This window comes from Haliotis cracherodii, unplaced genomic scaffold (genome assembly GCF_022045235.1).
Source record: "Haliotis cracherodii isolate W230 unplaced genomic scaffold, xgHalCrac1.p SCAF_18, whole genome shotgun sequence".
NCBI classification, from domain to species: Eukaryota; Metazoa; Mollusca; class Gastropoda; order Lepetellida; family Haliotidae; genus Haliotis; species Haliotis cracherodii.
Window position 1 is genome coordinate 24,001,687 of NW_027266273.1, and position 27,601 is coordinate 24,029,287.

At 38.7% G+C, this 27,601-nt stretch overlaps 1 protein-coding gene across 2 annotated transcripts; it reads left to right on the forward strand.

The window, feature by feature from the left end:
* Positions 1-1,441: 1,441 nt before the first annotated feature.
* Positions 1,442-27,502, forward strand: LOC139465921 (max-like protein X). 2 transcript variants are annotated; one of them, XM_071247926.1, is made up of 9 exons: positions 1,442-1,487; positions 10,043-10,088; positions 10,807-10,920; positions 18,275-18,372; positions 19,649-19,745; positions 20,938-21,037; positions 22,480-22,564; positions 23,137-23,253; positions 24,288-27,502. In XM_071247926.1, exons 2-9 carry the CDS (start codon positions 10,049-10,051, stop codon positions 24,345-24,347), a joined length of 711 nt encoding a protein of 236 aa, XP_071104027.1. In that variant the 5' UTR covers positions 1,442-1,487; positions 10,043-10,048; the 3' UTR covers positions 24,348-27,502. The 2 variants fall into 2 exon arrangements, with proteins under 2 accessions (XP_071104027.1, XP_071104028.1); XM_071247927.1 differs by having other exon boundaries at positions 10,043-10,082.
* Positions 27,503-27,601: the final 99 nt, after the last annotated feature.

Consider the following 27,601-nt stretch of genomic DNA (forward strand, 5'->3'; position numbering starts at 1 on the left):
GTGACGAGCGAACGCTTTAACCACTAGGCTACCCGACCGCCCCCTACCACAAGACCTCGGAGGTGGGCGTAAAAATTAAAGCAAACCAGATTTAGTTGCAGAGCGATAAGTGGTAACGGATGACGTCACAATTTTCTGCAATGGTCCGTAGAAGAAGAAGAAGAAGAAGATGATGATGATGATGATGATGATGATGATGATAAAAAGATGATATTATGAGTGTTCATGTCATACTATGTTTACGACACGAGTGTCTAAATTCCGGTATTTCCCGAGCGAGAGCGAGTATTGAGATGAAATACTGTTTCGATGTGGAAGGGCAACATCGCATAGTTATATTCGAGTTATCGATACATTCTGTTACGATGAAAAGGGGAGACTCTACATTGATTATTTAAACCTGCGGAAAATTGAGATAAGTGAGTCCTCTCAGTAGTATTTGCATGCTTCTTTGGAATATCCTGTATTTAGTATATCTGGGCTTATGGAAATTGGAAATTAGAAAAAAAATGTATTAGAGGGGACATGGACAACACACGACATTTAATACACACTGTCATTATGATATTGTATTGCATAGTATTGTACAAACACACAACAAAGCACGAACGCACGCAACATAGGCGTGTATACATATCGTCGAAAAAAAACCATATTCACTCTGGTCAAATATGTAAATGACAGTTCAGCCGGCTTACGTGTAAAATAACCAGCATATATTTATTCTTGTAATGATTGGTAGTGAAGAGCAATTATTTGTTTGTTTACACTACAGGGACAATGCTATTCAATATTATTATGTATATATATTTTTAGATTAACTGAATGGGGGTATCCCCGTGATGTCATTTAATAACTCGGAGCAGAATAAACGTACCTGACCATAAAAAAACATAATGAATGAAATCGACACGTCATCGTGCAAATTTCAAAGAAATTGACCACCAAGGTCACGATAATGAGACCACCCGTTTGAAAAGAACTAATCTTGGACAGGGTTATGTGATAAACATTGCATGCTTGATATTGCATACCTGTAGATCCGTACAAGCCCGTGCAAGAAGTGGTGCACTTTTTCTATCTTTCTATATAGGCCTATAATGACAATATAAAATCTGTATATATAAGAACACAGTTCGGGTACTATTCCGTAAAAATCAAAATTGTATTTGCTAAATAAGACAAATAATGGCAGAAATAACGAAGTCATTTAAAATTAGCACTGGGCATAGACCTCATAATTATTCTATGCTGAACTAGTCCATCAGGTTATTAAGAAACTTACTAACATTAGTTTAAGCAGATTAACCATTTCATTTTTACACCCTATCGGGCAGTTGTGGACGGGGAATTTAACTTTGTAACGCCGATAAGCTAGCTGTTACCTCAGCGCACACCCATTTGCTCTTGGAATGTTATTGTCCGGATTTTAACGGGACGTGACGTCAGTGTCATGGCGGCTTGAGTAGGACCACAACAAATCCTTGGTAGGTTCACTTTTTGAGTAATCTTGACCCTTTTAGATCCTCTATCAACCCTCAACACCATAGCCGATTCCTTCTCGACTGGCTATGGTTTTGTCTGGCATCAACATTCGCGACGTATCGGTATCGCACGCGATAAAATGAGTTCGTGAATTGATATCAATATAGACAGCTGCTGTCACAAGTGACGAAACCTCCAACCACGAGTGCTGTTCGGCAAAGAAATACCCCCAGCATGCTGATCAGCATGAATTGTCACCAGTTTCTGATGTGTGTAGTTAATCCTGTACTTTTTGTAACATTTCAAGTTAAATGTTTGAAAAATAGGAGGGGAAAGAGGAAGTGTTGTAAGTAAATATTGTGGAAGCGTCTGTAAAATCTATTTAGGTTGACACAGAAATCCAGTTGCCTGTTCTAAAGGTCGCTAGCCAAGTTACCATACCCCCTCCCCCCCAACACACACACACACAAACACACACACACCACCCATTTCTTGTAAAATCAGCTAGATCTCTTTGATATAACACTTCTCAATTCTGTACTGGGTTGCGCAAGAAGCTCATTGATCAGATTTGATTCTGTAAACAGCTAGTGACGATCATAACCTTGACTAGGATGCAAACTGATGTCCTATATTGTTTTGTAGGCTTTTTTAAGGAGATGACAGATGACAAGGTAGACACAATTTATGGGTAAGGTCATAATAAACTAATTGCAAGATTATCATTCACTTGTCTTTCAAAATAACAAAGATAATAAATAAACAATGATTTCAACAGTAGCAGTCTGATGTATCTTTGTCAAACCTATTTTAGATTGCCATGCCTCAACTTGTACTCATGCATTTATGAATTTATCCTCAGTTGTCATTAACTTGTCAAGTTTCCCACAAGCAAACTTGTTGAAAATTTCCATAAGAGCCATCGACTTTGTCAAAGGACTAGAATACTAGTCTTTAATCATGTTAATGGTCATACCAGTCTTTAAATTTCACCATCTTGACAGCTGGCAGCAAGCAGATGATAGGCTGGCTCCCACCAAGAGTCAGTTGTAGACCAGTTTAAGGCATGTTGTAAACATGAAATGGTCATTTGACAGCTGAAGTTGTTACAGTAATCGAAACATTTCACTCGGACAAATAAAATGAATTTGTCAGGGGTTAAGTTGTGTGTCTGAAAGGGATGATAATCTAGGAATTCATTTATTAATGCCTTATAACTTCTTTGATAAACTATTATATATAGTCACATTTCGGTTTGGATCCTTATTCTGTTGTCCAGCAAGACTGTCTACATATGGTCTAATTTGAGCATGGTACAGGATTATACATGGTTGGTGAAGAATTAACACTAACAGTAAAAACAGTTTTTATACATTAAAGAGAATACCATGAGTTGTTTAACATAACAGAAGGATAGTATTGTGACAACGGGATGGAGAGAGAACACATGGTGAGGAAGCCAATTAAACAGGATTAAGTATATATTGGTTGGATGTTTGATCGAGGAGATATTCAGCCGAAATTGCCTAGGCAGAAGGCGACCTCTTAAACACTTAATGCAACAACAACATCAAGGAGATGGAGCTATAGATGAATGGGATCACCTTTAGAATACAACACCACAACTTCTTGTGAGAATGATCACTGCTTTAGGTCACATGTCACTAAGACAAGCAACCACTTTTTGGGAGCATCCGTTTGACGTGAACTCACAAACTTTAGATTGTTAGCCCGACAGATAACCAACAGAGCTACGTCCACACTGTCAAACTTTGTGCAAATTTACCTAGTCACCCCTAAGACATTAGGGAACTGAACGGAAAGGGTGGTATACGTGACAGATACTTATGATGGTTACAGGTAGGCATGGTGTCCAGTGACTTTAGTCTATGGACACTTACGAGTGATCCCGATGCCATTTGGGACACTCGTCCCATTCTGTAATCAATAGTCAATCCGGCACAAACTGAAAACAGCTCATGGTGTCAAATTCGCGGGTGCGCATGAATGACATGGTATTTAATAACTCCTTGGGTGATTTTGTGACAGAAAAGTGTTGAAGGGTTGAACTCTGTAAGGAGAATGTGGATCATAGTAAGGAATAAGGAAGGCATAAGGTGATGCCACAAGAGTTGATTGTTTTTTTAATCATTACTGAACAGTGAAGCTGAAGACGATCAGTGAGGCCAGAGCCATAGTCACAAAAACTGAGCCTAAAAACATAATTGATTTATTGCAAAAAATGTCACAAGGTAGATAGTGTTCAGACTGGTGACAATTGGATGTGTGCGGCGTCAAAAATAATATAAGAAAATTAGTTGCCATTTATGATCCTTTTAGTCCCACGAATTAAGTTGAAACTGAAATATAAAATATATTAATAATAAAAGTGCTTTCATAAACTAGTTCTTGATATCAAATGCACCGCAGCAGGCTGTATTTAGTAAACAAATATTCAAAACTCTCAGCATCGCTGGAATTATTCAATGACATAGCGTGTAGAGATGACAGAACACAGAGAGGAGCTTATGCACTCCGATGATTCGAGCAACTCTGTTGCTTGGCTGATGTCACATGGCATTGTTTTGCCGGTGTATTTTGCAACAAAATGTCACAAATTACGTCATAGGGTATTGTACCATGATTGTAAGCTTTTGTGGTGCTGAATTCTAAGAGTTCATAGTAGTTCAACAGCCTTGATCTCTGTTGGTTGATGGCTTGTGGCGGCGAATCTGGACTGCTTCTGCTAGTTTTCTTTTCATGAAGTTATGAAAGGATTTGAGTGTTGTCGCAAATGATGCTGTGATTCGGTCAGTTGATGATCATCTGAGATGGCTGATTTACTCATCTCAGAACAGGAGATGGCTGCCATGAGGTCTACCATCCGCACAGCGAAGCATAAAAAGTGACTCGTCACTAAACCAAATTTTTCTCTATCGCAGTTGTGGCCATACTCTGTGACCTTGACACATTGATGTCACAACCGACAATGCAGGTTTGTCAAAATGACACCTCAAACTGGTTTAGTGCGTATATACTTTGTACCTCTAGCAAGTAAATGGTTCCTCACTCATTACATCTTGTCCGCCTAGGAAGATCGAATCAAGCTATAGACTGTTCAATTGGGATCCAATCAGCTTGTCAAAACACATTTAAACCTTTAATCCTTATCCTTACTGTATATCTGGCTGCATTGCCCTTGTGCTTCCATTACCTGTGTGCTATTTGTTATCTTACTGTACATTTGCAAATATACCCAGAGCTCCAGATAAGCTTTTGGTGTTGTGGGTATTTTAACCATGCATTTTAAAATCATTGGGTATCAGTAATTCTATCTGCGTATTCAAATTTCTGTTACCCACTAGTTTTTACACATGTGGGTATTTAAGTTAAATATTTAAAAACACTAGTCATCTAGTCCTTGCAAACTGGTGTTGTGTGGGTTCGAGAGCTTTATAGGACTCAAAAATACCACGATACTTCCACACGAAAGTGTGATGGCAAATGATCATGATGTGATTGTAATCGTGGAGTTTGGCAAGGTTGACGGATGCCCGTTTATAATTTCAAAATTAAGTTGCTGATTTGCTACTCAAATACGCAGGGTTACTTCACAATATTTTGATGATACACACAAATTTTATTTTTGTAGCGTATCTGTAATGTTCGTTGCGTATTTGATACGCTTGGATTATATTTTACTGCGTATTTCTGCATTTCTGATGCGTATTTCAAGCAGATACGCAGCTTATCTGGAGCTCTGATACCTCTCAACACTTGGCAGCGGTAGAAATTGGCACTAGTCCTGTAGCCCTTGCCAAACTGCCCAATAGTTAGGTATCATAAGGACTAGTAGAAATTTGCCATTTTTAGGGGTTTTGCTATGTGTTATCATCATAAGGAATAGTGGACTAAAACTGTTAGTCTCTACCAATGCCTTGTTGTTGTCACTCCAGCTTGATAGTGGTGTAAGAATCTACATCGAACAACACTATATGCAATAAACCACAGTTTGTTATCCATAAAGTTTCTCACCAACTCCTAGAATGCCAATCAAACAGTTATCAGATGATTGTTGTACTTGTTTAAGAGTTGTGACATGTCTGATGTACTTGTGATAGGTGACATGTCTGATCTACTTGTAATACAATGCTGGGCTGGAAGAAGATGTAGAGCACACAATAACTAAAGAAGCACATGTAAAATCTCTCCTGTGGATCATTACTTGCAAATACATACCCAGCTATCATACCACTTTGGTGAAACCCACAGCACAAATACCTAGAAACAAACTTGTGGTGAACTGGATTCGAACCCACAGCACAAATACCTAGAAACATACTTGTGGTGAATTGGATTCAAACCCACTCTCATAGGTTTCTGGCGTACCGAATGGGTGCAGCTCAGCACAGAATTGAGGCACCATAGATGACAGGGCCACCTGTGTCCTCTAATAACTGACCATGTTCTGAGCATCATTGTTTACTAAATCCAGTGGCCCGTGAAGACATCGGGGTAGAATAGGTCTTCAGCAACCCATACTTGCAGTAAAAGGTGACTATGCATGTCGTAAAAGGTGACTAACAGGATCGGGTGGTCAGACTCACTGACTTGGTTGATGCATGTCATCGTATCCCAATTGCGTGGATCGATACTCATATTAATCACTGGATTGTCTGGTCCAGACTTTATTATTTACAGACTGCCGTCATATAGCTGGAATATTGCTGAGTGCGGCGTTAAACAACAAACCAACCAACTAAATCCAGTAATAGTTAATATCTGTAATCAATTATTGGAAGTTATTGTATTCACCATGTCCGTATCTCATACGTATATTGATGCAGTTTTTGCTGCCAATAGATATATATTGATTGCATAGACCAACCATCTCTACTTGTCAGATGACCGACCAGTTTTGTATCATTCAGCCTATTGGGTCAATACATAAGCAGATAACTGCCCTGAGCTTGTTGAACAGCCTCAACAGAGCATGGAGAAACTCGTCTTCGATTAGGCTTTGATGTAGTTCATAGAGACACCCGACAAATGGGTTTCAAATCTTGTATTTCTAATACACGGCATTTGAAGACTACTTTTTGGAAAGCTTAGAAACTCCTTATTTTCGGGGAGGGGGTTGAATGGCCCTGCAACAGGGTTTCCCCTGACGCTGAATTCTTGCGTCTATGACTCTCAATTAAGGAAGAATACGTCCAGAAATAAATGACTGCGCCATGACTGACGCAATTTCAAAATATCTATGTTGTTTACCAGCTTTGGAATGAAATTATTACAATTACTCACCTGAACTTAATTTATAAACATTATCTGAAGACAATATATGCAAACATCTTAAAACTTACGTGTAGTTTTTCATTAATTATACAATAAAACATTTGACTCTCAAAAAATATTTTTGACTCCAAAAAATTCATAGGCTGAGTCAAGGTGACTCTCAGATATTGGAGTCTAGGGGGAACCCTGCCCTGCACGTTTTCCATCTGACAAAATCAACTTGATTTTTCAATGTTTTTTTATGGTAACTAAACTAAGCCTATCCTTTTTTCATTCATATACTGATTGGAGATGTCATTTAAAATACGTCATGTCTTTCCGCAAGTCAGGGTTTTAATCAACGCTTGCAACTGTTGTAAGTCCATACAGTGCCGTGCAGGTTCAATCTATTAAAACCTTACAAATAATTTTCAACACCTAGCAAAATAAACTTCAGTTGATGAGTGTTTTGAAAAAGCAGGGCAAAACACAAGAACTTGTGACAAAAGAGGCCACTTAACTCTAGAATTCAACATTCAACAAATTATTTTTTGGGGGTGTCTCAAAACTTAAGGAATTAAGTTGTTTGTTCAACATTGAACTTTTGAACTGGTCCCCAACCAGTGTTAGAAACTAACAGTTCTAATCCACTAGTCCTATTAATGATAACCTAAAGCAAAACCCTTCAAAATGGCAATTTCTACTTGTCCTTATGATACATTAACTATTAGGCAGTTTGACAAGGACTATAGGACTAGTGCCAAATATTGAAAAGTGGTTGGTATTGTCAGTGAAACATGTGTTGGCAATTGTTTTGTAGCATGTGCTGTTGTAGAGCATACACTTCATCCCCGCTCGAACGCACTTGGATTGTAAAAGACATTTCTCTTTCTCTGGTATATTGGCCAAAGGATCTAGTGGCAGCGTATTGACGATGTAGAGATATAAACAGTGAGTTACCATATATATGATACTATGAAGCGATGATTTCATTACAGCCAGCGAATTGTTTATCTTCAACAGCGGTAATGTTGGTAAAATACATGTCACCCAGTGCCATTCTAGAAGTCCTGAGGTAGGCCCCCTAGAAGGGGATATAATTTAAACATAAGGTACCAAATGTCTAATGTTGTTGAGGCAAGTCTTAAGAAGTTAACATGGTTAACTGGACAATAAACATTATGAGGCTATGTTTAAGTTAAGGGAGTAATAAGTTATTCAGAAGATTTAAGATTTAACAGTGTTTTAAGGGAAATAACTCTAAAGTTTGAAAGAATTAAAATATGTATTGTCTTTTTCTTTGCTGATTCTTTGCTTGTTATGGACTACAATTTTGATAGTTTGACTTGTGTTCGGTGCTATTCACACTGCGCTGTGTGAAGTGACTCCTATCGGATGATTAAAATGAGAAGCCATATATATCAGAGTTTTTGTGAGAATCCGTGCAAACTCGCGGCCTTCAGATTGTTTGCCTGTCAGCTAACCGACTGACCTGAGCTATGTCCACACTGTGAAATAAAGTGCAAATTTACCTAGTCATCATGTTAATCTCTTTGGTCATGTGGACAAGGTGTCAAACCTCAGATCAGAATGTCCGTGGTTCGAATCCCATCATGGTACTTGGAGATTTTATGTCGGCTACCCAACATTTTACAGTATTTATTGGGTTGACTACTGTAAAGCGTTTCATAAATTTGCCAAGTTCAAGCAGGAAGTGTTTATGTCTATTTTGAGCAGCACCAAGTCCTTGCCATCTGATGTTTTGTCTGTGTGGCAGTGACAGCACAAGTGAATTGCTGAACCTCCACATGTGATACAGATCAATACCATCTACATATTATAATAACCTGTTTTCTGGGGACACTTCTCCTTTAGGTTTGAGATGCACTTTGGCAGATACACATGTGTTCAAGTCATGCTTGATATTCATGGCCAAAATATATCATGGAGTAAAAGTACAAAGGACACTTTTCCCAACTTCAACTGTTGCTGTGTGGAGAACTGATAGTTGAGTTTGCATTGTACTGCAAGGCTTGTGATGAACCATGATAGACTCCATGCACTGTCAGTGAGCAGAGGAGCTTGAGTTGTTATTGACGTTTATAGGCATGGCATGATGCTTGCCTGATGAAAGGATGTTGTTTACGTTGTATTTGAGATATCAGGTAGTGGTAATGTATTACTCCTGATTATGTTGATCAGTTCTCAGACCAGCATGTGTTACCTCAGCTTGTTGGGAGAGTAGCAAACTAGTGGGAGTACATGCTCTTTAGAGAACCAGATGACAAGTGGGACAATGTGTTCAAGCCTCTGGGACTGTGCGTTTTTGTATGATTGGATTACTGTTGATGCTGTTAATTGTTTGGAATGACTTTGTGTCACATTTTCACAATGCAGAGGAGAGGTGGTATCCCAAGTTGGATTGAAGATGTGTTTGGGGGCACCAACACAGTTGAGTTTGCAGAGCATTATCTGTTTAGGGCTTGAAAATAGGAAATTTCATGTGAACCTTTGTAAAAAAAAAATTTTAAGACTGTGTTGTCAAACATATTGAAAATGTTGTTGTAATTGGTTCTGGGTTGTCATGGGTTAGGTTATGAATGCCAGTAGGTTTATGAAAGAACTGGGTATGTTAATGGTTCTCATCACTGAGGCCGAAAAATGAATAAATAAAAAAGAACCGAAGGGTTTTTTTTGCATGGTATCAGTTTTTAACTGCATATGTCATTGCATATTGTGGCAAACGATATATTAGGTATATTGCAGTAAATTGTTAATGTTGATGCTGTGCTAATGCAAATTCTTTTTGAATATCGATACCAAATTAATAGTGCTCTGACATGGAAATGTTAACGTTTATTAAGATTATCATGGTTGAGATGGGACAAGAATGCAGACAATTCAAACTTTTAAATTTTATGGATCATCCTAGTTCATATTTAGTATTACAATGATTAATTGCAGGTCGACATCATTTTTGTCAGTAAACATACAAAATAATTATATTATGGTACTTTTAAGTTGATAATATATCAATACATGTACTAAAATATGACACCCCTGAAACTGATGGTCAGGTATTAAATGATTAAATATCATATATCTGAGGAAATATTTATCAGTTCAATAGTCCAATTTTCCAAGTTTTCTGACACATGAGAATCTATGTGCTTTGGTTTTCAACAAGTTGAAGGTTTCTACAGATCAGTTGAAAACACTTTATAAACTAGCAGTTGTTCCATATTCTTCGTTAGCACCAACCATGTTCTGCTTTATTTTTCAGTGCAGGATGGCGGACAACTCATTTGATTCGTTTGACCAGAGTACGTGTAAGTACTTCCCCCTCAGTGCACGAACCCCCTCACCCCACGAACCCCCTCACCCCACGAACCCCCTCACCCCACACCTGCACCCTGCACCTGACTGCTGTGGTGCCAGCCCTGTGAATGCAGTATGTGTTGGATTGAAATGTGTTGAGAGCTGTGCAGGGAGATCACTCAGAAGGGGAATATCTGACATTGATAGCTCCCCTTTGAGATTAAGATAGATTGTTGGTTTAAAAACAGTGGTTGTGAATACGGTTTAAACAAGCACACCAAAGGAAGTCCAATATGGAGCCAAAAAAGGAAAAGTACAAATTTGCCAGCCAAGGGCTTTCAGATTGGAATCCTAGACATTATGTCCCTGTGTAAACTGTGAAGTAGTCACATTGCAGTAGTGTCCAGGCCTCATGTGCTGACTGAGTAACCACCCCTGATATATTGCCTGTATCAGAATTAACCCCAACACACCAGTCCCAGATGATTTCTGCAGTATAATTATAAAATTCTGCAGTAAAATTACCAAAATCCTGCGACAAATTTTGTGATAAAATTTGACTTTGAAAATAATGAAAATTAGTGTATTGATTTTTCTGCAATTCAGCGGTAATTTACAGTTTCTGTAATCCTTTCCACAATCTTGGAATGGCAGAATTCATGTGGGACTGCCACACTGACTCATGCACTTGTACAGGCAGTGTGAGAGTTGGTCTGTGATTGCTTTCAGTGATGGAGGGAGACCTGAAGACTGAGTCAAGTCCCACAAGCAACCAGCAGTTTTCCTTTCAGCGAACCAACAGCACTGGCTGTGCGTCCTCAGCATCGTCTGCCCATAACACAGGTAAACTTAACCACATTCCTGTATCCATCTGATCTCATGTTGTGTTTGTCAGCATGCTTGCCTTTAACACTGAAGTGGAATTAATAACTAATACATCGGGAAAATAATCCGCAACAAAAGAATTCATTGATCTATAAGTTTACAACAAGGCCCTAAAAGATACATTGTATTGGTATTAGACGTTACTTGACCTAACCACCCTTTCATTTTTTTTCAAGTAGAGAAAACTCCTCAAACTTTGTGACTTTAAATGCAACTATTATTTTCAAGGGTGATACAGCAAGGTCACGATATGATACGTATCGCGTTACATAGGTCACGATACGATATGTATCTCGATACACATATTTACGTCAAATCGGATGGAACTTCTTGACAATAAATATTTCAGAGCAAGTTCAAAAGGAAAAGCTAGCTGTAGACACGTGTTCGTAGCGGCTATTTTTAGTAGTGAACTTGAAACGTTAATTACAACACATTTTGCAAAATCTAACTGACAAAAATGTCAGGGATCATTAAACAAGTATGGAGTAATTCATTTCAGCAAGTGTATTATCTTGTATCGATACAGAAAAAGGCGTATCATGTATGTTTCGTCACATGAAAACTCAAGATGCACTGGTGCACCGATGTATCGTTTCACCCCTAACTAATGGTATTTTACTTTTACTTAGAAACCATCTCTGTTATCTAAAAGACAGATATTTGTATATTTAGTCTAACAGACTGTGGTGACCTTGTATATATGAATCACTGAATCTGGGGATCAGTTTGACTTGTCTCTGACATGAAAATATTTTACAGAAGAAACAGTTATTAAATTATCTTAATAAAATATAATAAAAAGGAGCCCAGATATCCTCTTCAGTGCAGTGATCTAGACTTGCCAACTTTTATGGACGTGCATAGGCTGTATTTGGTGTTTTATTGTACATTATTTTCAAGAGGGAAGTGTCCAGTGAGCTGTTCCCCATAGATGAAGCTGGGCAATGTTGATAAACGCAATGGTGATAAACAATTGCATCCAAAAATGAAGGAGATATGACAATCGGTATAGGGAGATAAGGTACAGATACTCAAGAATATCTGAGAAATACCAAGTTTAACCCCCTGTACATAGAATGGACTTGACTGATTGTTTTCATGGAGTCATCACTGTTGAAATACAGATAAATATTTTATGCTTGTACATTTTCTTGACATCCTTAAAGAGCCATAATTTGGATATTACATATAAGTAATAAATGACTTTATTTGTACAATAAAACACTGGAGGGAGAATTATCCACTCGGTGCTGACTCCCTCATGGTTTATTCTTCCTAAAGTGTTTTATTGTACGATAAATAACGACAAGTCGTCTTTCTTAAATATATTACACAGATGCAAACCGTTACCATTTTGAGCAGACTCATGTAGATATTTTGAAGAAGCTTCCACCAAAATGATTAAGTGAACAATTTTTTAGCTCACCGGGTATGAAGGTCCGTCGTCCGTCCGTCCGTCCATAAGGGAATAATTTATAATACCTTTAATATGATTTATCCCAGAGCATAACATGGAAACGGTTCAGATATTTGTATCTAGAGAAATACACACTCATACTGCCAGATTTGCCATCCACCCATTTTAAATGCTGACACTCAAAATTATGAAATATTTGCAGTATTTTGTACGTACACAATGCAAATGTATATTTGTCATGATTGCGTAAATATCAAGGTGGGCAATATAGGCCCTATGGGCCTCTTGTTTATACTACCTAAAAGAAGTGAAAGAACACCAGATTCTTTATTACTATAATTGCCATGCCATGACAGATTAACTATAGTTTATATGAAAGAATCAGGTGCTCTCTAACTTCGTTTGAGTAGTATTCAACAACTGATAATAAAGTGCCCTGGTAATGTCTTGTTTCAGCTTGTGTGGGAAGGTTTATATATTGTCATATAATGTTATGCAAAAAAATACATATTTTTCCAAATCAAACACCATTCAAATGGTGACTATTTTCCTCACAAATTACTAATATGTGACTCCAGTTTCTATCCCACGTGTTCCTTATTGCATCGGGGGGCACAGGTGGCCCAGTCGTCTAAGGCGGCGCGATTCGCTGTGCAGAGTTGCGTCCCTTGGGCACGCCAGAAACCTATGATTGCCCCGATTATGTTTCTAGGTTTGTCAGCACCATACCCGTGCTCGTGGGTTTCACCGAAGTGGTAAACGTCTGAGACCTGCATCACTTCGGGCTTTCCTCCCACATTAAGCTGACATGCCGCGATATTACTGAAATACTGTTAAAAGCGGCGTTAAACCCAACTCACTCACTCACTCACCTTATTGCATCAGTCCAAGGTTGGCATCTCTGTGTATGTTCCTGAGGTATGATTGCATCATCACCTCCCTCAGAAATCTATGACATGTAGAAAATAGAATCAAGAGTTGAATCTGTGGCCTGGAACTTGATGAGACTGCTAATGATTTCTTGATTGGTGTGGTGGGACTATCTTGTGGAAGGTTATTGACTGCCTGGGGATTGTCACTGACAGTGTACACACAGTCTCAGGGCTGCAGACAATACCTCTTCTCCATTCTGTTTGTTATGTTGTAGAAGATTACTGGTACTTTTTACTGCTGTTTGGAGTCGGTTAATATTACCTGTGTTTTGTTTGGTTTGAGATATCAGCTGTTGATAGATTAATGAATGAACATGATTCTACCATGACATTGATGAATGCTTGATTCTGATTGGTTAAAAAGAGGTTTCCTTTTTGCTACGGAAACCCCTTTCAAACATATTAGGCCTTTTCACAAAAAACGTGCGTTTGAATACATAGATAGCCTACATATCGATTCACAGAAAATGGCTGCCGATCGATCACCCCCATATGAACTGTAAAACAGTTCTCTAATACACGCCGAGTCAAGGGCTCTCGCGAAATTAATAGATGGCGTATAGTGTCAAATAGAGGAAATGCGGTAGTTTGATATCGGATGTTTGTGGCGTTCTAGGCCGCAACCCTGACTGCTTCGATGATGACATTAAAAGATTTAATGAAGGCATATCTTTTGCATACAAATGAAATGTTTATGAAACTGTTAGAGAAATGTTCTATGGTGACCAGAATCGGAACAATTTAAGCTATTTCCTCATTGAAACAACCGACAATGAAAGTAAAATATAACATTATAAAAATTGTTTGAAAAAACAACATCACATCAGCAGGGATAGTTAGTCAACGTGTTAATGTTGAACAGCATCACACTGTGCATCAGTACTGGGTTGTCTTCTGGTTTCCTGCAATTCTTCAACAGCACTGTTACTGTTAACAATTTCTTTGGCAGCCATAACTGAGAGTGTAGTGCAGATACATGACAACCAGGACACGTTAGGACGGTTCTCATTTCAGGGTGGGGAGGTATAATTCAAAGATTCACACATTCAAAATAAGTGAAAGAGTGATATCTAATAAATTTTGTTGAGAAAATAATAATTGTTCATTTTTTTGGTAACTTTTTCTGAAACTCACGAACAGGTAATTTCATTATTGAAACAACCGACAATGAAAGTGAAATATAACATAATAAAATGTGTTTGAAGACATTTTATTCATGACAACATGGTGTTTACAAACCTTTTTCTGATCGATATCCATTACCATCTCCGTCAACCACCACTGTTAGAATTTGGCAGGAGGGGATTTGAAAGTGCATCAGAAAACACTCCCTTTCGAAAGTCCACAAAAACAATGTCCCAACTGAAGTAAAGCGCTCGGTTCAAAATTATAATAAAGAGGTATCTATTCTACAGTGGGTCTACATCAAATTTCAAAACACAGTAGGTTTATCTCCTAAACGACCATAGAAATAATACAATTATACCCTTCTTTCTCTATATCCTTCATGTAAACAATAATGAATCAGCAAAACTTTTCAAAATAATATTGGCTGCAGCACAAATCTATGAGGCAACGTAAACAGAAGCATCTGGCCTTGAACCATGTGGTTACATCATGTACATGTTGAACTCAATGTTATTATCTTTCAGGATCTCATTAAATACTTTATTATGAGAAATTATTAATAATCATATAATTCATAGCTAAACCTATGCTCCTTCATCCAGATTATATGGAACAAAACTATTTATTTTTTATTTATTTAGACTTTACCACATGTTTTGTTCTGTGTGTTCATATTTTCCGTGTAAAGCCCTGAGTTATGTTTGAGGCTCCTATTGTTCTCGTGTTTAGAAACCGGAAGGTTGATAGTCCGTAAACAATGGGCATGTGGGTATAGTCCATTCCACATAACATACTGTGATATGCTCTAGTAAAACAAGGTTAAGTTGCAACATTGTTTATGCAAATCCTTTCATTGACTTTTACTTCCATTTGCATATTTGCATCGTTTCATCAATAAATTTAAAGTTCACCCCTCAGAAGACACACTAAAACCAATGCACTTCACAACACTTGTTCTCAGATGTATATATAACATTTAGATTGACATTTGTTTCATAATTTATACTGAAATTTATAAGTATATAAATTTATATGAATAAATAAAACAAAACATTCTGACATTTATTTCATCTCCTTAGGTGAATATTTTATTATGTTCCTACTCAGTGATTTGTATCTGTTTACTTTAATACTTTTAATAGCTTCACCTGTACCCAAAACAGTGTGTGATTTTGTTCCAGTGTAAAGCAAAAACATTCCTGCAACATTTTCACCAAAATGCCCATAAGGAAAATACAAAATTTGTCATTATGTTTTGCTCATCCCACCCAAATGCAAAAAACCCAAACTTTTTGTTTCATTTGTATTTCATCACTGAAAAAAGTTTTGAGAAAAACAATCTGTCAATTTGTGAATCGCTTTTACTTTTAAAATCAATGAAAATAAATGCAAATATATATTTGTGGGACTACAGACAGGCCTTGTGAATGACCTCACAGTTCTAATGACATCACTGTGTATAACTGTTAACTGTTCAACCTATCAGCTTCTCAATGCACCCTTCAGTCTGTAGCCTGAGTCTAGTAAAAGTTCTTTTGGTCTTGTAAACTTCGCTAATAAAAAAGTCCGTACATCAACACTAAGATCTACTGAAAATGATGTCACGTGTCGTTTCGGGCAAATAGACCCATTTATTAATCTCTGTGTGTCGCATTGAATGGTTCTTATCTATCCTGGGGTTCATGAACAATTCATATGATGTTAAAAGAAAATGATGATATTGGTATTCAAATACTATATATGTATGTATGTATGTATGTATGTATGTATGTATGTATGTATGTATGTATGTATGTATGTATGTATGTATGTATGTATGTATGTATGTATGTATGTATGTATGTATGTATGTATGTATATATATAGTGATAGAAAGTGAGAATATATGTAACATGTTTTATTTCAAGGGCTGCAATTGGCCAGTCCATAATTCCCTCATCACTCTTTATTGGAGTCCCATGATTTGATCCTGTGCATGCTTTAGTGTGTAGCAGGGTGACAGTGTTGGAAGTGTCACCACCCAGATGTGCCCTGAACACTGATACCTGTCGAGGTATTGATTACCGGATGTGTAAAAGGGATGTGTATTTCTGAGTCTTACATGTTATTGATCTGCTGTCCTCTACAAATGTTCATCCTTCTCAAGCATTCTTCAACACAAGTTGAATCAACAAACACCTACTACTAAGTGGCCAGTCTCAGACAGTTGTAATCAGAGCAATAGTAGGAATGCTAATTGGTTGCCTTGGCGGTGGTGGTGTGTCACGTGGCGAGGGCAGGGACGGCAGTGCTCACCCTCGTGCTGGCCGGGTGACAGCTCTCTGTTCCACATGTGACAGGGATAAGCAAACACACATGGCATTGCCATTGCATCACTCCGCTCCCTGTGATCAATAGTGTGGAGTTGAGGATGTGTATGCTATTGTCTTACTGAATTGAAGATTAGGATGGACAAATTAATTAGAATGTAAACCAATATTTATGTCTATAGATTTTGATCTGGGTCCTTAGAACTTGCATTGTTATAAGCATACATATGTACAAGCCTAATGTAAGTCCACTACTGACAATTTTAAGAGTCAGCGAAGACAGATATGTAATTAATGAGAATGAAACTATAGTTCTTTGTTCCCTCGAGTGTAATTATGTTTATACCTAGAGATGACTGAAGTCAGGTGTCGTTGGTGCAGTGTGATTATACTTGGTATAGTCAGTGTTAGGCTGGAGTTCACAGGTGGATGATGAGTGAGTGAGTGAGTGAGTTGGGTTTTACGTCGCTTTTAGCATTATTCCAGCACTGTCAAGGCGCAGGACACCAGAAATGGGCTTCACACATTGTACCCATGTTAAGAATTGAACCCGGTTCTTTGGCCTGACTAGTGAACACTTTAGCCACTACCCTTTCGCCACTGGTTGATGACACTATAAATAAAAGACGATGCAGAGATTCTTAAGATGACTCTTTCCACTTGATGTTCAGTGAATAAGTACTGCATATTTTACCCCATGTGATGTGAGCCAAATGTAAACACAGGTCATTTTTTTATTTTGTAGGTATATGTTTTTCAATAAGATAACTTTATTCCTGGGACTAGATGTCAGTCAACAAATGTTAGTAAAAAATCCCAAATTGGAATTCAACATTTTGGAATTCATGCTGTGATATTTAAAACTTACCGTATTCGACGTAATAAGCACCCAGGGGGCTCTCAAAATTGGAAATAGAGGGCTCTTATTAGAACATTATTTTGTCGAAAAAAAAGAAAAAAAAAAGTTGAAAGATAAATTTCGTGGTTTATGCTGACGGCCTGAAACGTTCATATACGAGAGATATATTTTTCCAGAATTTAATTGCCCATAATTAAGGGTGCATATAACACGCGAGCGCGAATAAATAAGTATTGTGTACATTGATCAATCGAAAAGGGTGCTAATTGGGATTGTTCACGAGCCAATATATTAGCAAATATCGCCGTGGGCGCTTATTAGAGCGGGGCGCTTATTACGTCGAATAGGGTATATCATATGGCTTTGTAAATTGATTTGTATTTCAGTGTGAACAGGACTGATTTAGAGGAAGAGGATTTTATGCCTTGTTTTTTCATTATTGCATTGATTCTGAAACTGGACAACTTAGCCGCAAATGTAAGACAAAGGATAAGTTGATCAATATGTTTTCAAAATGACATAGGAGAGTTAAAAAGTAACATGTGTTTATTTTGTTTTCAGATAAGTTGATAGGCTAGAATTACATGAGAACTTTGTTCAATTGATCAGTCAGGCTCTAAGGGCATGTTCTTGTATTGATGTTGTGAGGATTCTGTTGTTACAGACGATGAGGACAGTGACACCAGCAAGACCCTGAGTTACAAGGACAGGCGACGTGAAGCCCACACGGTCGCAGAACAGAAACGCAGAGACGCCATCAAGGTATTGATTGTACAGAGAAGAGGTCTTATAAAATTACTTCATGAAACTCTATTTACAGAACATCTTGTGCTTGACAGATACAAAAAAATAGCAGAGGCCCAATGGGCAGTTGATTAAAAAATTACAAGTATTCACACAAAAATAGATTATCGTGTCATTAGGGGTAGTAGGATTGTCTTTGTGGACTAGAGGATAGAGCATCTACCCAGAGAATGGAAGGTCGATGATTCAATCCCCGGTGGCGTCATTCCAAAAGACATTAAAAGATGTAAAATCCCATTTCCCCTCACCTTGTCTCAAGGTCAGTAGGGCAGCCATGCACCGCCGTGTTGACCTTGTGTGTTGGGGAACACTCCCATGAGTCATCAATACTTTGGGGGTGGTTGGGTAGCCTAGTGGTTAAAGCGTTTGCTTTTCACACCGAAGACCCGGGTTCGATTCCTGACATGGGTACAATGTGTGAAGCCCATTTCTGGTGTCCCTTGCCATAATATTGCTGGAATATTGCTAAAAGCCATGTAAAACCAAACTCACTCACTCATCAATACTTTATGAAACTTGTTATTAATGAAACTACCTCACAGAACACAGGAGGGTCTGTATGAACTGATTGAAGTTAACAAAGTAGTCTGTATGATCAACTTCTGTTGTACAGTTGTAACAACATCTGATGTAGATTGGAACACAAGGCACTTTTGGTTTTGGTTCAATATGTATACTGACAAGTGTGCAACTCGAGCCACGAAGGCCAGAGCTCAAGTAGTGAAACAGCTGCTCCAATAGTCGTCCTTATACTAACACTAGCCTCCACTGAACATTGTCACCATGATGACAAGAGACAAGTTTGGGGTAGTACCAAGAGGTTCAAATGATTTTGGCCCATACTGCTGACACTGTCATCAAACAAGCTTGATTAAAGTTGATCCCCATACTATTCTTTTCACTTAAAGATGGACTCGTGGTAAAATAGATCTTCAGCAACCCATGCTTGCCGTAAAAGGCGATTATGCTTGTGGTAAGAGGCGACTAATGGGATTGGGTGGTCAGGCTCACTGACTTTGTTGATGCATGTCATCGTATCCCAATTGCATGGATCGATGCTCATAATGTCAATCACTGGATTGTCTGGTCCAGACTCGATTATTTACAGACTGCCGTCATATAGCTGAAATATTGCTGAGTGCAGCATTAAACAACAAACAAACAAACAAACAAACAAACAAACAAACACTTTTTGCCACTTAAAGATTTTGATGAAGAGTTTCTCTACTCACAGAAAGGGTACGATGAGCTGCTGAGTATCGTGCCTACATGCCAGCAGCCGGACACCCTGAGTGGACAGAAGATGAGCAAGGCCACCGTGCTGCAGAGATGTAAGATATAGGATGCAACTATACTCACTGACAAGGGAAACACGAATACCATACATGTTGGTTAATATAGGAAGACTTACTCATATTCAAGAGGTATTAGATTGATTCGATGCACAAACAAACATACTGGTATGCAGCTATTGTGTACATCCAGTGTTTGTGTCTGCAGCTGTTGAATACATTCAGTGTTTGCGTGTTTAGCTATTGAGTACATCCAGTGTTTTTGTCTGCAGCTGTTGAATACATCCAGTGTTTGTGTGTGTAGCTATTGAGTACATCCAGTGTTTGTGTCTGCAGCTGTTGAATACATCAAGTGTTTGTGTGTGTAGCTATTGAGTACATCCAGTGTTTGTGTCTGCAGCTGTTGAATACATCCAGTGTTTGTGTGTGTAGCTATTGAGTACATCCAGTGTTTGTGTCTGCAGCTGTTGAATGCATCAAGTGTTTGTGTGTGTAGCTATTGAGTACATCCAGTGTTTGTGTCTGCAGCTGTTGAGTACATCCAGCGTTTGTGTCTGCAGCTATTGAGTACATCCAGTGTTTGTGTCTGCAGCTATTGAGTACATCCAGTGTTTGTGTCTGCAGCTGTTGAATACATCCAATGTTTGTGTCTGCAGCTGTTGAATACATCCAGCGTTTGTGTCTGCAGCTATTGAGTACATCCAGTGTTTGTTTTAGCAGCTATTGAGTACATCCAGTGTTTTGTGTCTGCAGCTGTTGAATACATCCAATGTTTGTGTGTGTAGCTATTGAGTACATCCAGTGTTTGTCTGCAGCTGTTGAATACATCCAATGTTTGTGTGTGCAGCTATTGATTAAATCCAGTGTTTGTGTCTGCAGCTGTTGAGTACATCCAGTGTTTGTGTCTGCAGCTGTTGAATACATCCAGTGTTTGTGTCTGCAGCTATTGAGTACATCCAGTGTTTGTGTCTGCAGCTGTTGAATACATCCAGTGTTTGTGTATGCAGCTATTGAGTACATCCAGTGTTTGTTTCTGCAGCTATTGAGTACATCCAGTGTTTGTGTCTGCAGCTGTTTAATACATCCAGTGTTTGTTTTAGCAGCTATTGAATACATCCAGTGTTTGTGTCTGCAGCTGATGAATACATCCAGTGTTTGTGTCTGCAGCCATTGAGTACATCCAGTGTTTGTGTGTGTAGCTATTGAGTACATCCTGTGTTTGTGTCTGCAGCTATTGAGTACATCCAGTGGCTGATCGGGCAGAAGAAGAAGCAGGAGGATGAGCTGGACTCCCTCAGGAAGGAAGTGATGGCTCTCAAGATTATGAAGGCGTAAGTAATAAAATACAGTGACACTCTTAACTTGAAGTCCATTCACTAGATATATAGTTCCAGTACTCCATGGGTGATGATGGTTATGTGTTTACAATGTGTGACCTGCCTGACTGTGTGTCACCCTTCCTCAGGGGTGTAACTGCTGCTCACACAGGCACTCCCTGTCTGCCTGATTGTGTGTCCCCCTTCGGCAGGAGTGTAACTGCTGCTCACACAGGCACTCCCTATCTGCCTGATTGTGTGTCACCCTTCGGCAGGAGCGTAGCTGCTGCTCACACAGGCACTCCCTGTCTGCCTGATTGTGTGTCACCCTTCGGCAGGAGCACAGCTGCTGCTCACACAGTCACTCCCTGTCTGCCTGATTCAGATTTGATTATTTTCAGGCCTCAGTGATGCAGCTGTAGTTGCCACATTCATATGCAGGGGGAATCCTTGGCATGCATCTGTCTTGAACTGTCGACGACATGATTTATCATACCTCCAGATTAGATCTGATTGGTTCACATGATCATGATAAAATACTATGTATCCTGCCTGGGAGGGAAACACATTTCAGAACGAGATCAAATCCCTTATATCCCGCCCTAAGAGACAGGCTGCGTGTGGATTTCTGGGAGGGAGAATAAATCCTTTATACTCGATCCGAAGCAAAAGGCCACAGGTCGAATAAAAGTCATGTGACATGATCATGACACATTATTTCTGACTATATCTCACTGTGGGACTGTTCAGTCTTGACACGGCATCATGCTGACACAACATTACTGACTATATCTCACTGTAAAAGGGATATAACTCATAATAGCCATTGGTGGAGCTGAATACGGCAAGGGTGGAAGCCGGACCTTTACAGTCAGTTAACTCCCTTGCCTAGGGAAGATGGTAAATCACTTGCTTCCAAATACATGTCTCACCCAAAAGTAAAGTTTGAATAAGGATTCTAGATCGAAAACAAAAACCAATAGCTGGTTGGGCAGACAAGATTGCAGCTTTGTTATGCCTGGTTGTGTTTTGCAGGATTATGTAAAGTTGCCTGGCTATGTTTGCAGGATTATATACAGAGACCTGGCTATGTTTCACAGGATTATGTACAGAGACCTGGTTATGTTTTCAGGATTATGTACAGAGACCTGGTTATGTTTCACAGGATTATATACAGAAACCTGGTTATGTTTTCAGGATTATGTACAGAGACCTGGTTATGTTTCACAGGATTATATACAGAGACCTGGCTATGTTTCACAGGATTATGTACAGAGACCTGGTTATGTTTGCAGGATTATGTACAGAGACCTGGTTATGTTTCACAGGATTATATACAGAGACCTGGCTATGTTTCACAGGATTATGTACAGAGACCTGGTTATGTTTGCAGGATTATGTACAGAGACCTGTTTATGTTTGCAGGATTATGTACATAGACCTGGTTATGTTTGCAGGAACTATGAACACATTGTGAAGACACACCAGAACACTCCTGTCCATGGCCAGAACCAGGTTTCAGATGAGGTCAAGTTCCAAGTGGTCAGTACTACTTTCACATTGCAGTGCCTCATGCTTGTTGAAAAAGCTGACTACATTGTGGGTCAGGTACTCCGACACCAAGTGCTTGTCACAACGCCCTGATGGCATAAATTGTTCTAGCACAGAGCATTGAAATAATAATCCTATGGGTGTTCCTAGGACAGAGCCTTGAAATAATAACCCTATGGGGATTGCTAGGACAGAGCCTTGAAATAATAACCCTATGGGGATTGCTAGGACAGAGCCTGAAATAATAATCCTATGGGATTGCTCGGACAGAGCCTTTTAATTCCTTTGGATTCCCAGGCAGCATTGATCCCTAGGACCCAATACTTATTGTGACAGGAGATCAATTAGGATGAGCTGGTTACAATGTGTGATCTGGCTGATTGTGTCAAAGCACATTGGAGTGGAGCAATGTTCATGCTGTCAACCACTGGTTTTCCTGACAGTGAGTCCGTTGTGTGCAGGGAATCAGTGATATGTCTGGAGTATTGATGATTCATCCTCATCAATTCACTCCCTCACTCACCCTGAACATGCTTATTTTAACCATGTTATTGTTTTTCCAGTTTCAGCAGATCATGGACACACTGTTCCAGTCATTCAATGCCTCTATCTCTGTGGCCAACTTTGCGGAGCTGTCAGCATGTGTGTTCAGTTGGCTGGAGGAGTACTGCAAGCCCCAGGTGAGTCAGGATGCCCAGTCCTCCCTGTTTCCCCAGCCCCCAGCTGAGTCAGGATGCCCAGTCCTCTGTGTTTCCCCAGGCACAAGTGAGTCAAGACACCCAGCTCTCCCTATTTCCCCAGCCACAAGTGAGTCAGGATGCCCAGTCCTCTGTGTTTTCCAAGCCCCTGGTGAGCCAGGACACCCAGTCCTCTGTGTTTCCTCGGCCACAAGTGAGTCAGGATGCCCAGTCCTCTGTGTTTCCCCACCCACAAGTAAGTCAGGACACCCAGTCCTCCCTGTTTCCCCAACCCAAAGTGAGTCAGTACCCACAGTCCTCCCTACATGCTGGCTATATCAGAAATAAATGACTCATGTTTTTTGTTTATCGTACAATAAAACACTGCAGGTAGAATACACCACTCAGGGCAACCTGTGACTGTCTGTGAAAATATTACCGCAGTTATGATACCATGTACCATTTCATACCTTTATCAAGTGTTCCAAAATAGACATGAAAAATAATAATGCAGTAGAACGCAATTTTGAAGCATGAGCTGATATAGCAAGTTGAAAAAGTAAATATTAACAAATGAACTTTATGTTTGTGTGTTCCGAGTTGCATCTCTGTAATGTAATTCAAGGTCACTCGATCACTAGTACTTAGCATAAATAAGAGTAACATAGGGATCAGTAGGCCACAATGGCCACTGACATTGTGTTTCTGGGAGGATCAGACAGGGGAAGACAACTCTCAGCTGTGACCAGACTGAATAGTCTCCCCTCACCCTTATTGTGGATCAGCTCAGGCCGTATCCATCTCGAGGGGGATTGCTCTGAAGCAGCGTCTTTTTCTTGTATTGATACTCGTATGTGATATTGCACGTTGTGTTCAACATTATGGCACTTGTATAGAGACATGTATGTAAATGTGTGTGTTGCTGCTTGTAGTAGTCCAGACTTATGCTGGTTTTATTGCACCATGCCAAAGTTTAATATGGATATTCCACTCAGACACAGTTTGTTCCATTGATATCAATGCAATATATTTTTCAGTCTCTTCGAGAAGTTGTCCTTGGCATCTTGCGGCAGCTTAACTCCCAGCTGAACCACTGATACAAGGTCAAGGTGACCATTGTTGAAGGTCAAGGTTGTATGTTACATCCACCCAATCATCTCAAGTTGACATATCATACAATCAACGTGTAATCTTCTTGGTAATGTGAATAATTTCAATTGTACATAAGAATGGTATGTATTTAGTAATTGTTTACATGTATTTAATATTATATAATAATGGTTTGTCAATTTGATATGGATATACAATAAATCATGGTCGTGGCTCATATTGATTTGCATGAGAGGAAGGGAGAAAAGAGAAAATTGATTTATGAAGAATTCCCGTTAGTTTGGTTTGTTTTATTAATCGTGAATAGTCTATCAGTTTTCGCTTGAATCTGTCATGCTGTCAATTCCAGGTACTGGGTGCCATTTGGCTACAATGTCTCAGTATTGATAGAACTGACTCCTCAATAATCATCAGCCTCTAAGCAACTATTATCTAGAACCATTCGTCACCACTCGCCCCCTTCCGTAACCAGCAAGAAGACTCGTCCCCCTATCGATGACTGTTATGTGCGAAAATACAACAAACCTATCAGAATGCGCATATGATTCACGTTCTTCTTCAAAGAGTCCCTCAGGAATAATTTTTTATTTTACATATATTTTGCATCTGAAATATACCAAAAATACAGTTTAATGTGTTCAATCATACTGTATAATTCCGCATGTCACGATGTGCTTTAAATTCCATCCGAAATATATATTACTGAGGAAATATATGTGAAGCATTACGCAACGAGTTGACAATTGTTTTTAGGTATGCCTGTTTGCGCTAAGACAGAACCCGGTCACAGAAATGGCCATGAGAGGGGCACGAGTTGTTATTCGGCCGGACACGGAATAACACGAGTTGGTCCCGAATGATCTAGAACCTGTTTTAGTGTCCTCAGTGTATGTTTGTGTATATCAAAATTATAAAATATGTAAACTTCTACATGTAGATATTAACTCCGTATAAGAGACAGGTATTTGGCAAAGTTTAAATTTGACTTTAATTGATCAAATGTTTCTGTCTGCACTCATGCTCCTGTGATTTAAGGACAATAAAATGTTTCAGTTTATGCCTGCTCTTGTTGGCTCTGAAAATATTAAGCGTTATCTAAACCAATATGTTTTCTGTTTTTTGTTGGAGAGGTTTCCATAGGTTTGAGCCAATGATGACCTAACATAGAGTTTTATTAGATTATGTATTGTTCTTCTGTCATAATGATGATAAAAAACTTACAGGTATGTGTATGGTACACTTTGAAAATAACTATTTTCATACTTCTCATCCTTGTTAAATACTGTTTCACAAGGTGGTATTGCCTTGTGTTGATGTCATCATGGCATCTCTGCCATATATAGACAAAACGAAACTTCATTGCTCTGCCCATGTTCAAGAAGTGGCAGGTATCATGGGCGTAGTAGCCTGATTAATCTACAGTTTGTGGTAAGTTTGAAGAATGTATACAGTTCACCTTTTTCACTTGGACGCTGCATTTGTGATGATACATTCTTACCCTTCAACATGCCACATTAACTGTTCATGCATTACAAATTTGATGTTGTAAGATGATTGTATCTAACTCAATGTTTTGTTTTCTTGGTCCCAAGGCTGATATAACAACTGCATCTTGGCGCAATATTCACTAACATTGTCATGCTTACCATATTTGCTACAACCTACTTTGGAACATCCAGGTGAACTTACCTGTAGTCTTGATGCTTATGGTAATCTAATATTTGAGTTTTTTTAAGGTATTCATGAATAAAAATACATTTTTTGAAGTTTAAAAAAATTATCCTTCTATTGTAGATATTTAAAAATATATATATCTGACAGTTTACGAAATTGGTTGTATGGATATGATGTAATGATCTTTTCATTGAATTTTGATCATTTATCCAACATGGTTTTTACCAGTTTTGTACCCGAAAATGACCTCTCTGGTTTGGTTTTATTTTCTTGGTCAGTGCTTTCGATAGTAAAGTTGTATGATTTATTCCTTTAGAAAGTGGTCATTAGTTTGTTTTGTTGTATAATGTTTTATTATGTCAACAACTGCTATCATATAATATTGGCGATAGGTATTTTTAACAGTTGTTATAGGTGAGCATTTAGATGTGAAGCAGACAAGGCTGGTTATCTATATTCTGTACGTCCGTGGAAACGTTCAAGTATTACTGCAATTTTAAATAAACCCTTTTAGATTACTTTTTGTGAGTTTGCAGCGGTCTGTTTTGAAAGCAGGTACATCTTTGTTATCTCCGACAAGGAAGGATGTAACAGTGCATGAGGATATATTGTCTTCACTGAAGACCATGTTATGTTATTTTGCTCTGTTCTCTTGTTGTCGTATATTTTGTACACTTTTAGAATACAACATCCTCTGTATCTCCAGGGCTCATTTTACGGTAAACCTACACTGACGCCTGGATCCATTCCGTGGTTCTTGCAATCTTAAATGACCTGCCCTTGATTTTCTTTAGCAAATTTGATTTGCTATTTCACCAGTCTAACGGACCAATCAGAATGCAAGTCCTAAACCAGCCTCAGTGTTTGGTTGGCATTATCACCATGGCGACCAGTCCCATGGATTACGTTAGAGTTGGTGAGAAATTCAACATTGAAAAACTGACTGACATACAGGGAAAGCCCCAGAATTATTTTTGATGGAAAGGATGTCTTCCCGTCTCCCATGTCTATTAAAACATGTCCCTTGTCAGCAAGCATTCCCATTCTCTTTTTCCTTTTCTCGACATTTGATTGGTCGGTAAAATGTTAATGAAAATCGAGATATGATTCAACAAAATATAGGTTTACCAGAATGTGAGCCCTTGAGATACAGAGGATGAGAATACGGTGTCAGTACTGTTATATCTAGTATTGTTGATTTGTACAATTAAGCTGTATTTTCCGCTGTTTTATGCAGAGAAAAGTTTATAAAAATCAATAAAATCAAGAGGTTTAATGACATTTTTTGTCATTTGTGTTCTCAACTGATTTAAAAGAAGGTTATACAATGTCATCGCTTTATGTTCATCCACTGACAGTCCCTAAAAGGAACCCTGGTGATATTTGATTATGAATCAAATCTGTCATTCACATGAATAGACATAGTTTGGTGAGAGACTGCTTTGTGGACTTTTAAGTGAGCCATAATAAATCACCTACGGGACATTATGTAAGCAGCACCTCTCTCAAGATCATACACTCAGTGATGTATTATGTTCTTTTAATTTATAAAATGCTTACTGTAGTA

Bases quoted from the DNA above. Each gene is read 5' to 3' on its own strand.
- LOC139465921 (XM_071247926.1), top strand. From the start codon at position 10,049: ATGGCGGACAACTCATTTGATTCGTTTGACCAGAGTACGT. The intron at 10,089-10,806 runs GTAAGTACTTCC...GATTGCTTTCAG, and splicing joins TTCGTTTGACCAGAGTACGT to TGATGGAGGGAGACCTGAAG. The intron at 19,746-20,937 runs GTAAGATATAGG...TTGTGTCTGCAG, and splicing joins GGCCACCGTGCTGCAGAGAT to CTATTGAGTACATCCAGTGG.